Source organism: Sus scrofa, chromosome 2 (genome assembly GCF_000003025.6).
Source record: "Sus scrofa isolate TJ Tabasco breed Duroc chromosome 2, Sscrofa11.1, whole genome shotgun sequence".
NCBI lineage: Eukaryota > Metazoa > Chordata > Mammalia > Artiodactyla > Suidae > Sus > Sus scrofa.
Window position 1 is genome coordinate 117,829,740 of NC_010444.4, and position 13,439 is coordinate 117,843,178.

The 13,439-nt window shown below is 42.1% G+C and overlaps 1 protein-coding gene across 5 annotated transcripts in view; it reads left to right on the plus strand.

Annotated features, from left to right (window-relative positions):
- Nucleotides 1-13,439, plus strand: part of NREP (neuronal regeneration related protein) — a 361,955-nt gene that overhangs the window by 323,889 nt on the left and 24,627 nt on the right. The window contains exons 1-4 of one of the 5 annotated variants that reach the window (XM_021084631.1): nucleotides 8,136-8,539; nucleotides 8,934-8,975; nucleotides 10,293-10,361; nucleotides 10,602-13,304. In XM_021084631.1, coding sequence (XP_020940290.1) covers nucleotides 8,151-8,539; nucleotides 8,934-8,975; nucleotides 10,293-10,347 — 486 coding nt within the window. In that variant the 5' untranslated portion in view covers nucleotides 8,136-8,150 and the 3' untranslated portion in view covers nucleotides 10,348-10,361; nucleotides 10,602-13,304. Of the gene's footprint in view, nucleotides 1-8,135; nucleotides 8,540-8,726; nucleotides 8,745-8,933; nucleotides 8,976-10,292; nucleotides 10,362-10,601; nucleotides 13,305-13,439 lie in introns of those variants that run through there. The other 4 variants (XM_021084630.1, XM_021084634.1, XM_021084632.1 and 1 more) reach the window with 4 other exon arrangements.

The following is a 13,439-nucleotide window of genomic DNA, read 5'->3' on the forward strand; positions in this document are numbered from 1 at the left end:
CAGCTTGTTCTTCACCTTCAGGAGGGCTAACTTGACTTTTCCAGGGATTTTCAATTATTTCCAGATGTTGGACAAAATACAAGGTTGAGCACACCATGGTTTTCAAAAGGTCATCATCTCTTAACACCTTACACCACTTGTTCTCTCTCTCTCTCCTTCCTTTCTTCTTTCTTTCCTTCTTTCCTGCCTTCCTTCCTCTCTCTCCCTTTCATTCTTTGCTTTTTAGGTCTGCATCTGCAGCATATGGAAGTTCCAAGGCTAGGCGGCAGCTGCCAGCCTACACCACAGCAACTCAAGATCCAAGCCGCATCTGTGACCTACACCACATCTCATGGCAATGCTGGATACTTAACCCACTGAGCGAGGCCAGGGATCAAACTCACATCCTCATGGATACAAGTTGGGTTCCTTACCACTGTGCCACACGGGAACTCCCTGTCGTTTATCTTTCAAATGCTATGTTCATCATTAAGTCTGATAGAATGACATGGGCTAGAGATTTTCCTATACTCATTTTTATGTTTAGATTTCACATTTTACTGAATATAAACCTATTTTTCCTCCTTTCATTGCCATTGTCCCCAACATAAATGGCTCACTTCTGGGTGTTTTGTCTTTCTGAGACTTACTAACTTCTAAAATATGAAGGCAGTTTTCTGAACTTAGTCTCAGTGTGGGTTTCTTGGTGGTGAGGTGGAGAATCCTCATCTGTGCTGCCTTCAGCAGCTGTGTAAATACAGCTGGAAACTTGCAAGTGGACAGAGTTGATGGTAAATGCGTTTCCTTATGTGTTTTGGAATGCTGTTCTGAGGACCATGAACCCTGAATTTCAGATGAGCCTCCATCACTACAACTTTCATATACGTATTTAATGTGACTTTCTGGATTTGGACAAACCCTTAGTGGACATATTGTCTTTAGTGGATATATTACATCTTTAGCCTCAGGCTCCTTCTTGGACCTTCTATTTTACACTACCCTAAAACTCATAACAAACAGAAATATTTCCTTTACTCCTTTGGATGTTCGGTGCAGGTATATTAGTCTCCTAGGGCTGCCATTACAAAGCACCACAGACTTGGTGACTTCAATAACAGAAATTTATTTTCTCACTGATGTGAAGATCAAGATGTTAGCAGAGTTGGTTTCTTTCAAGCTTATATCCTTGGCTGGTAGATGTTCATCTTCTCTCAGGATCTTCAAATGCTCTTCCCTTTGTGTGTACCTGTGTCTTAATCTCCTTCTTATAAGGACACCAGTCCTGTTGTATTAGGGCCTCCTCTCATGACTCATTTACCTTAATTATCTCTTTAAAGACCGTGTCTCCGGGATTTCCCATTGGGGTGCAGCAGAAACAAATCCATTTAGCACCCATGAGGATGAGGGTTCGATCCCTGGCCTTGCTCAGTGGATTGGGGATCCAGCATTGCCACGAGCTGTGGTGAAGGTCGCAGACGCGGCTCGGATCCCATGTTGGCTGTGGCTCTGTTGTAGGCCGTCAGCCATAGCTCCAATTTGATCCCCAGCCTGGGAATTTCCATATGCCCTGGGTGCGGCCCTAAAGAGACAAAAAATAAGTAAATCGATATTCTGTCTCTAAATACAGTCACATTCTGAAATACTGGGGGTTAGGACTTCAACATAGGAATTTTGGAGGTGACACAATTCAGCCCATCATAGGAAGGAAGCATGAGGAAAAGGGAGGTAGTGATAAGAAAATTACTCAAAGCTTGCTGTTGGGATATTGAATGTATGAGTTCTACACTCAACAGATACAGAACTGTACTCATTATCACCCCCTTCTCCTCCCAGATCCATTCTTCCTCTTGTATTTTTCTGTTTCAGGAGGGACCGTTGTCATCTAAGCGTTCACAGAGCCAGGAACCTGGAATTACCTTAGATTCTTTTCTCCAACTAATCCCTGGTACTCTGTCAAGCCCCTAATGAGTTCTGCAGTTCCACTTTGGAATGTAACTAGACTCCCTGCTCGTCTCCTTTCCCATGGTCTCTACCTTAATTGGGGTCATTTATAATTACTCACCTGGATTACTGTACTAATCCCCTAATTGATCTTATTTCCTCAATTCTGCCCTTTCTCCCTACTCAAATCCATCCTCCAAATTGTTCTAAGAATAATCTTTCTAGGAAAAAAAAAATCTAGTCAAGTTACTTTGAGATTAAATTTCTCCAATGGTTCTGTGTTGCTCTAAGCATAGCATTCAGATTTCTTAGCTCAAGCATGCAATATAATTCTTTCCCTTCAGTCATGGTCACATGCTCATCTTTAGCCCATTGTTAGATCCAGGCACTTCAGTACACACTGATTGGCTAAAATAATTAGGATCTACTCCTCAGGGTCACCTTCCCTGGAAATCATAGGCTTCATGGGGAAAGGATGAGGACCAGGACAAATTTGGGGTTTCATTTTATGGAGGAAGAAAGAGGCCCTGAGTGTCAGGCAGGTAACTGGCAATGTCTATTAGTCTGTTCCTTCATGGAATTTGCAGCCTAGTGGTGAGGATAGAAAAATAGTTCCCTATAGTACAGTGTGATAGAGTCAACGTAGAGTTTTGCTTAAGGTGCGCAGTGAACACAAAGACTCCTTCTTAAATTAGACCAGGGATTCAAAGAAAGTTTCCTAAAGGTGATGTATAACCCAAATTTGTGAAAAATGAGCAAGAGTTAATATGTTGAAAGAGAAAAGAGGAGTTCCCATTATGGCACAGTGGCAAGGAATCTGACTAGGAATCATGAGGTGGCGGGTTCCATCCCTGGCCTTGCTCAGTGGGTTAAGGATCCGGCGTTGCCCTGAGCTGTGGTGTAGGTCACAGACGCGGCTCAGATCTTGCCTTGCTGTGGCTGTGATGTAGGCCTGGGAACCTCCAAATGCCGCAGGTGTGGCCCTAAAGAAAACCAAAAAAAAAAAAAAAGTAAATGAAAGCAAAGAGAAAAGAGGCATTATGGCAGCAGGAACAGCAAATGAAAAGGCCCAGGAGTCATGCAAGTGAGTGACTTGTTGGGCCACACGTCATTTGGGTTGACCAGAGAGGAGCTAGAGTTGAGGCCAGAAGGAGAGGCAGGGCAAAGCACAATATGTCATGAGTTTAACTCTCTACAGTTACCTATAATACTACCATCCTATTCTATAAAACTACTGTGTGTATGTAATGCTAACTAAATGCCAAACGTGGTATGCAATGACACGTGATGCAGCACTCTGGTATTATAAACCCCAACTGGAAGATGAGGAAACTCAGACTAAAGGGTTAAAGAGCTTATCCAGGGTCACATAGAACTGGCTCTAACCACTTTCATACACAGCCTTCCACCTAGAACTCAGACTCATGGAACTTATTACCTCAGGCAATGACATAGGCTGAAAACAAACAAAATTGCACAAATATGCATTTGAGATGCATTTGGATATATGAAGATACATTTGACAACCTGATATCACAAACAGATTGAAAGAAAACCCTGTATCTAAAGTACATCTCCTTTCAGTCAGGTCCTTTGATGGACTATTCTTTGGCATACATGTCAGGGACAAGAATACAGGGGTAAGATTCTGATGCAGGGTTCTTTTCTTATACCACCTGGCTGTCACTAGTCATTGATCAAATCTCTTAACTCATGATCTGCCCCTGACTCTGCTGAAATGTCTCTTTCCCTCGCCTTCACTGTGCTGCCTTTTGTTCATTCTTCACAAATTCAGGGTAAGCAGCACCTCCTTTAGGAAACTTTTCTTTGAACTCCTGATCTGATTTAGAAAGGAGCCTTTGTGTTCACAGTGTACCCTAGGTGGAACTCTTATAACTGTCCTTATCTCAAGGCACTGTAATTTTGGTTTGGATTGTTTTCCTACGCCCTCACTTCAGTTTATAAATTCTAAGATAAGGACATTGCCTTCTTCTTTTTCCTCTTTCCCAAGAAAACCTCTCATGTTCAGGCTTCTGTCCCTCTTGCATGCAGTCCACAGCTCAAGGGAGGCTACCTCTTCCCTCTTGGGAGTGCATTTGATAGTTCAAGCCAGTGGTTCTCAACCAGAGGCAAGTTTGCCCCTCCAAGGAATATTTGAAAATGTCTGGACATGTTTTCTTGGTTGTCACAATAAGGATTTGCTACAGGCGTCTAATTGGTAGAGGCTAAAGATACTGCTGAACATACCACAGTGAACAGGACAGTCTCCTTCCCCCTTCCCTACTGGTCCCCATCAAGGAATCATTTGGCCCCAAACATCAAAGTAACACCAAGGTTGAGGACTGTTAATGGTCTAGAGATGAATATATGCCCTAACTAATAAACCATACTGAAGCAATATTCCATGATTGGAAGAGAAATGGATGATAAAGCTAGTAGGTTAGATTGTGGTCACATGGTGGCAGCCATTAAGTGGAAGGCTAAGTATGGTCTTTGTCTTGTAATGGAGCAGGGAATACCGTGATTACAAAGTGTTTCAGGAAAGCAGGTCTTCCAGGTCCCTCGCAGGATAGATGGGAGCCTGACAGAGCATGACAGCCAGGAGCACGTGAGACAGCTCCTGCTACATTTCCTGAGTGAGGTGACATGGTGGATGTCCCTTTATGTCCCTAGTTGTTAGCATAGTCTCCTCCACCCAGAGGGACTCAAGCATGCTTCTTGAATAGTTGTTTTGTAACCATTTTCTGGAACACGGTAAATAGGCTATGATTCTGACCCAGTGTTCTTATTTCTTTAAAAATCTATGTCACCTGGATGTCTGTGGTTACACAAAGAGAAAAATGAACATATAATCAATTCCAAATTTCTCTATATTTTGAAAGGACATCATCTTAGATAAGTTTGGCATAAACCCTGAGGTTCGTTTGTATGTTTCTGTGTATGTGTGTGTGTGTGTGTGTGTGTGTGTGTGTGTAGACATATTTTCTTGTTGAAGTAACTTTTGAACATACTTTGTGGGGATAGACTTTTGGTCCATGTGGCAACACCCTCTTGGGTTTCAGGTCTGACTATGAGGTGAATGCCCAAGATCTCAATGTCAAGGTGCCCTTTACCAGCTTGCTGGAGCTTTAGACCTGCAGAGGCAGCTCCCAGGCTGCTGCCCTATCCTACAGCCCCACTTAGTCCCCAGACCTGTCTTCCATCATTTTCCTGGCCAGTGAACACTGGCCCTAAAGGCATTAGGGAAGTTCACTGAGACTTGTTGTTTCCCTTTGTTCCTAGCAATGTTTCCAAGGTAAGTTTCTTTGGCAGGAAAATGACTGTGATGTTTTAGATTAATTCAGGGAAGCTCCTAGTGGGCCCCTTAAACATTGCACTGCTGCTTTTTTAGTGTGAAAGGAGATCTATAGTCCTGGCAACAAGCTTATAGAGAATTTATTCTTTATAATTAAGACTGTACAATATTGCCTTTTAAGGTGTACTCAAAAATACTTAAATCTAAAAAATAAGACATTCTATAAACACGTTTACAAATTTAGTTTTGGGAGTTCCCGTCGTAGTGCAGTGGTTAACGAATCCGACTAGGAACCATGAGGTTGCGGGTTCGGTCCCTGCCCTTGCTCAGTGGGTTAACGATCCCGCGTTGCCGTGAGCTGTGGTGTAGGTTGCAGACATGGCTCGGATCCCGCGTTGGTGTGGCTCTGGCATAGGCCGGTGGCTACAGCTCCAATTCGACCCCTAGCCTGGGAACCTCCATATGCCGCGGGAGCGGCCCAAGAAATAGCAACAACAACAACAACAACAAAAATAAATTAAAAAAAAAATTTAGTTTTGTAAATCCATCCCCCCTTTTTTGACTGTTATAATGGAAAACATTGCTTTCAGTGACTAGAACTAAAATGTCATTTTTCACAGAACTAGAACAAACAATCCAAACATTTATATGGAACAACAAAAGACCCAGAATCGCCAAAGCAATCCTGAGAAACAAAAACCAAGCAGGAGGCATAACTCTCCCAGACTTCAAGAAATACTACAAAGCCACAGTCATCAAAACAGTGTGGTACTGGTATCAAAACAGACAGACAGACGAATGGAACAGAATAGAGAACCCGGAAATAAACCCTGACACCTATGGTCAATTAATCTTTGACAAGGGAGGCAAGAACATAAAATGGGAAAAAGAAAGTCTATTCAGCAAGCATTGCTGGGAAACCTGGACAGCTGCATGCAAAGCAATGAAACTAGAACACACCCTCACACCATGCACAAAAATAAACTCCAAATGGCTGAAAGACTTAAATATACGACAGGACACCGTCAAACTCCTAGAAGAAAACATAGGCAAAACACTCTCTGACATCAACATCATGAATATTTTCTCAGGTCAGTCTCCCAAAGCAATAGAAATAAGAGCAAAAATAAACCCATGGGACCTCATCAAACTGAAAAGCTTTTGCACAGCAAAGGAAACCCAAAAGAAAACAAAAAGACAACTTACAGAATGGGAGAAAATAGTTTCAAATGATGCAACCGACAAGGGCTTAATCTCTAGAATATATAAACAACTTATACAACCCAACAGCAAAAAAGCCAATCAATCAATGGAAAAATGGGCAAAAGACCTGAATAGACATTTCTCCAAAGAAGATATACAGATGGCCAACAAACACATGAAAAATGCTCAACATCGCTGATTATAAGAGAAATGCAAATCAAAACTACCATGAGATATCACCTCACACCAGTCAGAATGGCCATCATTAATAAATCCACAAATAACAAGTGCTGGAGGGGCTGTGGAGAAAAGGGAACCCTCCTGCACTGCTGGTGGGAATGTAAACTGGTACAGCCACTATGGAGAACAGTTTGAAGATACCTTAGAAATCTATCCATAGAACTTCCATATGACCCCGCAATCCCACTCTTGGGCATCTATCCGAACAAAACTCTACTTAAGAGAGACACATGCACCCGCATGTTCATTGCAGCACTATTCACAATAGCCAGGACATGGAAACAACCCAAATGTCCATCGACAGATGATTGGATTCGGAAGAGGTGGTATATATACACAATGGAATACTACTCAGCCATAAAAAAGGATGACATAATGCCATTTGCAGCAACATGGATGGAACTAGAGACTCTCATGCTGAGTGAAATGAGCCAGAAAGACAAAGACAAATACCTTATGATATCACTTATAACTGGAATCTAATATCCAGCACAAAGGAACATCTCCTCAGAAAAGAAAATCATGGACTTGGAGAATAGACTTGTGGCTGCCTGATGGGAGAGGGAGGGAGTGGGAGGGATCGGGAGCTTGGGGTTATCAGACACAACTTAGAATAGATTTACAAAGAGATCCTGCTGAGTAGCATCGAGAACTTTGTCTAGATACTCATGTTGCAACAGAACAAAGGGTGGGGGAAAAAAATGTAATTGTAATGTATGCATGTAAGGATAACCTGACCCCCTTGCTGTACAGTGGGAAAATAAAAAAATTAAAAAAAATAATAAGTAAAATGTCGATGGCAAACTTAAGACATTATGATCCTTTATATCTTTTTGTTTATCCCTTGGCAAAGCAATTTAATTAGGAAATACTCTTCCCTTCAAACATCTGACACTTACCATAAAATTAGATCCTATTTGGTTGGCAACAAAACCATTTGGTTCAAATCTGTAGCAATATTTTGAGTTTTTACATTATTATGAAAAGATAATCAGCTTTTAAGTAAGAAAAATGATTTTAAAAAATCGGAAGTGCAAAAAAACCTTTTTAAAAAAAGCAATTTCCAGTTTTAAAAAGTACAATTCCTTTGGGGCTGGGAGTGGGGAACCTGCCAAGTCCTTTATGGAAGAAGGGAGCATCAGGGGAGTGTATCTTTGAGCTAATCACCCCAGATCTCTGCTCTTCAGCTCCTGATGTCTGTGCACGCATGTGTCCCAGTGCACGCGTGTGACTGTGTAGGTGTGCGGGTGTGCACACGTATGCGCGCGCAGCCACAGGGTAGCTGGGGTGCTCGGGCCGCTCCTCGCGGCCGGGAGCAGGGCGCGCGTCCCCGGCGGGGCAGACCCGGGCCGTGCGCAATCGCGTGCAAAGCCTGCTCTTTGTGTGTCTGTGTGCGGCTCCGCGCCACCGCGGGCACCATTTTCTGATCCGCTCGGGACAGGCACATAAAAGGGAAGGCGGCTGCCGCCCGTCGCCGTCCTCTTTCCCTCAGATGCCCTCTGCTGCAGGTTTATTATTACAGTACGGGCCGCGCCGCCTCTCCCTGCGGCCCTGGCCAGCTGCCGGGCTGTGCAGCGCCCTGGCCGCCTTCACGCCTGGCGCGCCCCCAAACCGCCTCCTCCGCCTCCTTATTTGTCTGAAAAGCAACCGCACGTCGAGGCGGAGAAGCCTGCCAGGGGCGGGAGAGGCTGGGCCGGGGTGTGTGCGCGCCGCGCTCCCGGGGCGGGGCCAGGGCAGCGCGCTGATCTGCCGGCCCCTTTGTCCCCCGGGCCCGGGCGGGCGCAGTGGGGGCGGCGCGCGGGGCACCCGGGGTGCCGGGGACCGGGGCGCGCGCGCGTTGGCTGCTCGCCGACCGGGCCCGGAGTCGCCGATTCCTGCCGAGTAAGCAGTCTGGCTCCGCCAAGGCAGCGCAGTGGCAGGAAGGCTGGGGCGCTGGCGCCACGCCAGCCCATCAGAATTAGCTCATTGTTCACTAGCACACTAGCAGCAGCAGCAGAGAGAGGGAGAGGGAGGGAGAGAGAGGGAGAAAGAAACTGACTCTTAGAGAAAGAGACACACACTCTTGGGGAGAGAGAGAGAGAGCGAGGCAGGGAGACCTTCCCCTCCTTCTTTTTCCAAGGCTGCACTTCTTGGAAGTGAAGCCGGCTTGGGTTTTGTTTCCCTTCCCCCTCCTCCCTCCTCTTCCTCCACCCCTTTTCCCTCCCCCTGCCCCCTCCCCCCACCCCCAGCTGTCTTTCTAGCATGATACCCTTTTTCATCCACATTTGTGTTTCAGGTGTAGAGAGGAGAGAGTGAACAGGGAGCGGGGCTTTTGTCTGTAAGTATATGCCATTCCCATCCCCGGCCGGGAGCGCTTTCTCTTTTGTGTCGATTTCTTGCCGTTGCTCTTAGCTGGACCCTTCAACCCTGCAGAGTTCATGCTTCTTCCCACTAAATTTTAAAGAACTGAAGCGTGTAGCTTGGAGAAATTCTGGCATTTTCGTCCTGGTGCATTAAGGCTAGAATTTAACTTGGGCTTTTTTTTTTTTTTTTTCTTTTTTTTTTTTTAATGCACAAGTTAAGAGGGAGAATTCTTTTGAAAAGGGGTGGGGTTTTTTGCTTGTTGGTGTGGTTAATTTTTGTTCTTGGACATGAAGCATTGTTAGGAACTGTTTTCTTTCTTTGCATTAGATGCACTTTGGTGCATGCAAGCCCTCCCCCCCTTCCCCTTTTATAAAAAGAATTTGTGTCCCTCTGTCCTTAGACTTTATTACTCTTTCAAACCTGCTGTCGCCTCCAAGGGTCTTTCCATGCATTCGATCTTGCAGCACTTTTTTCTGCATTTTCTTATAAAGCAGTTGAACTTTAGGGGAGGGAGGGTTTAAAAACAAATGACTACTTTTTGCTTAATGATGATGATAATCTGATTTGCATTTATATGTATCTATAATACTGTTGTAGGAAAACTCAAGGAGCTTATGATACCCTGTTAGAGAACTTTTACTTTCTCCATTCATCCTAATTTTTGTCATAACTTATGTTAACAAAAGAATTGTGTTCTGATGACACAAAGATTGAGAGGAAAATCACTGCAGCATTACATTAATGTTTGTTTGGTTTAGGGAGAAGGGCATAATGGTGTATATTCCCGACTTTTCCCCCCAGTGTAGTTTTTTTTTTTTTTTTTTTAAACACGGAAGGTTATGTAATGCAGTGCCATTTCCAAAAATATCCACTCTGAGGCATTACACTACACGGTGGAAGGCTGATTCCTATTCTGCTGTCTTGATTGCAAATATACTGCCAGTAGTATGTCTGGGAACAAAGAGCAGCCAGAAAACAATCTATTTTTATCACTTGGTTCTACTTTTAAGTTGCTAAACCTTTTGAACTCCTGCAATTTAAAGATGAACCCAACACTTAAGAGTAGCCCAGGACTCTGCAAACCTGGGTACCAGGGCTCCCTTTGTCCTCTCTGTAAGCCTATAGACTGATTGAAAAGCTCTTTCAGAAACCCCAGTGATTACAATAATTTGCATGTAACTTAGCTTAACCACAGAAAATGGTTATTTGTCTGTAACCTCTAAACAGGCATTTCTCATTTGCTGACCTGTGGTGAGGCAATTTGTCTACCGTATTTAAACATATTTTGCAGGTTGCTTGGTCTCCCTGGACTGAAGAGAGGGAGGGTACAAGGCCAAGACTGTTAAGGATTCTCAAAATGGTAAGAACTGGTCATCAGAGAAGACTCTCAGGTGCTTCTTATCAGTCTTTATTCCATGTAAATATCAACCACCCACCTTCATCCCGCCTGAACCCTTCATTGTTTCTACCCCATCTGACCTTTCAAATGTTCTATCTCCAGCATGGGGAGCTTTGCAATACAAATTGCATGTGGTGAATTAGAAATTAGGTATTTTGATTTTTAATCGTTTTGAATAGAAAGCTGAAATTCCCCTTTCAGAAGTGAAGATTTATTTCATTCGAACAACAGAAGCCCTTCTGTTCTTTAAGAAGAGTGATGCGTTGTGACATGCACAGCAGAGGTGGCAGCCGTAGGGCTCAAACAAAGCAATGGGTCTTCTATTAGAGACAGCCAAGAACTTATCCCCAAAGTAGGAGTCTGTGTGGAACTAATCTAACAGCTATAGGATCTGTTATCCTTAAAAGCAATATATACATAGAGCATGGACTTGTATTTTGTTTCACACTGTCTATTGTATCTCCAGTATAATTAGTGTTTTGTTGTTGCTGTTGATTTATACCTTCATTTATGAGAGACATCTGTTCAGTTTTAGAAGATAAGCATGTTATCCTCTAAATGAAAGTGGTACTGTTTCTGACAAGCATTATGATCCACAGAGGAGGCAGTTTAGTGTTTGATGACTGATTAAAGAAGTAGATGAGATGCACATTAAAAACAGTTGAATAAGTATATTTATCCTCTATGAAAAATTTCCTCTATGGAAATAAAGTTGAACTGAAAAAAAAATAAAGAAATGTCATGAAAATGTTCAGTTAGGTACAACATGTCCTACTGCAGTTGTTTATGCTCTTTCAAACACCTCTCTGCCACTTTAGAGTGTGTGATTTCCAAATTTAGTTTTCACTTTTTTCTTTTAAACGAGGGTGGAATTTAATGAATCAAAATCGAATCTGATATACTTGATGTTTTCTTTGAGAACAATCCAAGTATAAGCTTCCAGGGAGAAAAATGAATCAGAACAAATTAAATGAGTTCAGTCTGAATTCTGTTAAGAAGGAAGCTCTTTATTTTTTGTGTTTCCCTCACCTGTCATTTCAGCAGGTGTGTATCAAAGCACCAAATAAAATAGATCTTGCTTGGTCTTAGGTTGATAACAACCAAGTTAAAGAAATTAAGGTAGAAGGCAAGAGGGATGAACAGAAAATTAAACTAATCAATGGGTTTCGTGCAGATGGTTCCTAACTTTACACTAAATTCCTAATTAGCCATTGTCATATAGAGTTCTAGGATGGTAATAAAATAAAGTGCTGCAAAGTATTTTTGTTTATTTAATTATCTTTTACTGTGAATGGCCACAACACCTGTCTTCTAGCTCTTTATCCCAGAACCTTACCCTCTGTGTCACCATAGATAGACCATGAACATTCATGTTTGTTGTAATATGTCAGGTGGCCAGTTTGGTTAAACATCAATTTGATCACTGACTCTGCCAAAACTAGCCATATAGATCAGGCTCAACGAATAAATATCCTGTTTGCGTAGTAGTGAGCGGAGTGAGCTTTGTGGAAGGCAAGTATGTGTGCCAAAGCCAAGAATGAAAGTTGGAACGATTTGAATGCAGAAGAACAAATTCGAATCATTGTTACATGTTGTTAATTTCTTACACTTGTCGTTTATGTATGGTGGCAAAATGAGAAATCACCATTTGTTGCTCTTGGAAGGATTCTTACTCATGGAAAAAATTCTCACAACTTTTTGGTGATCCTTTCATCAAGATGTCAGTCCCTTTTGGCACAAGCCCATTGCCTGAAATGAAACCACCGACAGTTATTGTCTGTGGGTGATTCCAAGTAACTTTCTAGCAATTCTCTTATTCTGGGAGGTCTGAGCTCTTCAAAGTCTCTTCACATGTTAGTGTTAAAAAAAAAAAAAAAGTTTCACTTTTTTTTTTTAACTGCTATTAGAGGTATCTTACATCTCCTTTCCTCCTTTTTGGCAGCAAGTTCCAGTTTTAATCAAGGAAAGAAGAAATTATTTTCTTTCCTTGATTAAAACTGGAATTGCTTTGCTGATCTCTGCAACTGGCTTACTTAGACTTAGCCCATGTACACTCAAAACTAGTGCTAGAGAAGCAGTAGTCTTAACACCTGGCCACCTCCTGCAAATATATAAAAGTGTTTTTTCTGTTAAACATATATTTCCATTTACATAATTTAAAACACTGAAGAGATTCTAATTTAACTCTCTTTGACCTGTTTAGTGAAGGGCTTATTCCAAATACAAATTTATAATCAGCTCATTTCAGTATTAAGAAATTAACTAGTAGATTCCAGTATTCAAAACAGTGTGATTCAATATTTAGACATTTGACATACCCTAAAATGATGTTACACAACGATAAATTTGAAGACACTAAAGTATCCTAATGTGCCTTGCCTTTTGCTTTATCAAATAAGTACAGCTGCTTTGTTAACTCTATGAGGTACTAATCACATTGTATTCTGTGTATGGGATCCTTTGGGCACAACTCCAGGGGGCACCATTTACATAGATTACAATGCTTCTGGAGTTGTGCATATCAGGAGTACTATGAAAAGTTTTAATGCTGAGAGTGGTTTGCCTTCTTTTAGTTTTCCAGAATGTTCTTTTTAATAACTTATTCCTCAGCTTTTAAAATGTTCTGGTAAACATAGCTTTTTCCAGCCACTCCCCCTCCTTTTTTTTTTTTGTAATTAACAAAATACTGTTAATCTGCAGAAATCTTTAGCATTTCTTCGTATTTGGCTTTTTGTTAAATTTTAATTTCTATGACTGTATTTTTATGTGGGTCCTTGGTGTTTACGTAGCTGTTTTGTTTTAAAGGTACTTGCTTCACATACATCAATGAGAAGAAAATCCTTCAGAATGAGCTGATGATTTTACTGAATATTTGAAAAAATAAATTATCTAATTCAATGTCAAGGTTTAGTCCTGATTTTCAACATGACCACCCTCTGTGCTGTAAACTTGCCTCCAAGTATGGATGTGCCATAGACTCACATAAGCATGGGCTCATTATGTTTTAGCAGACCTAGGAATTGGAACAATTTTAGATTT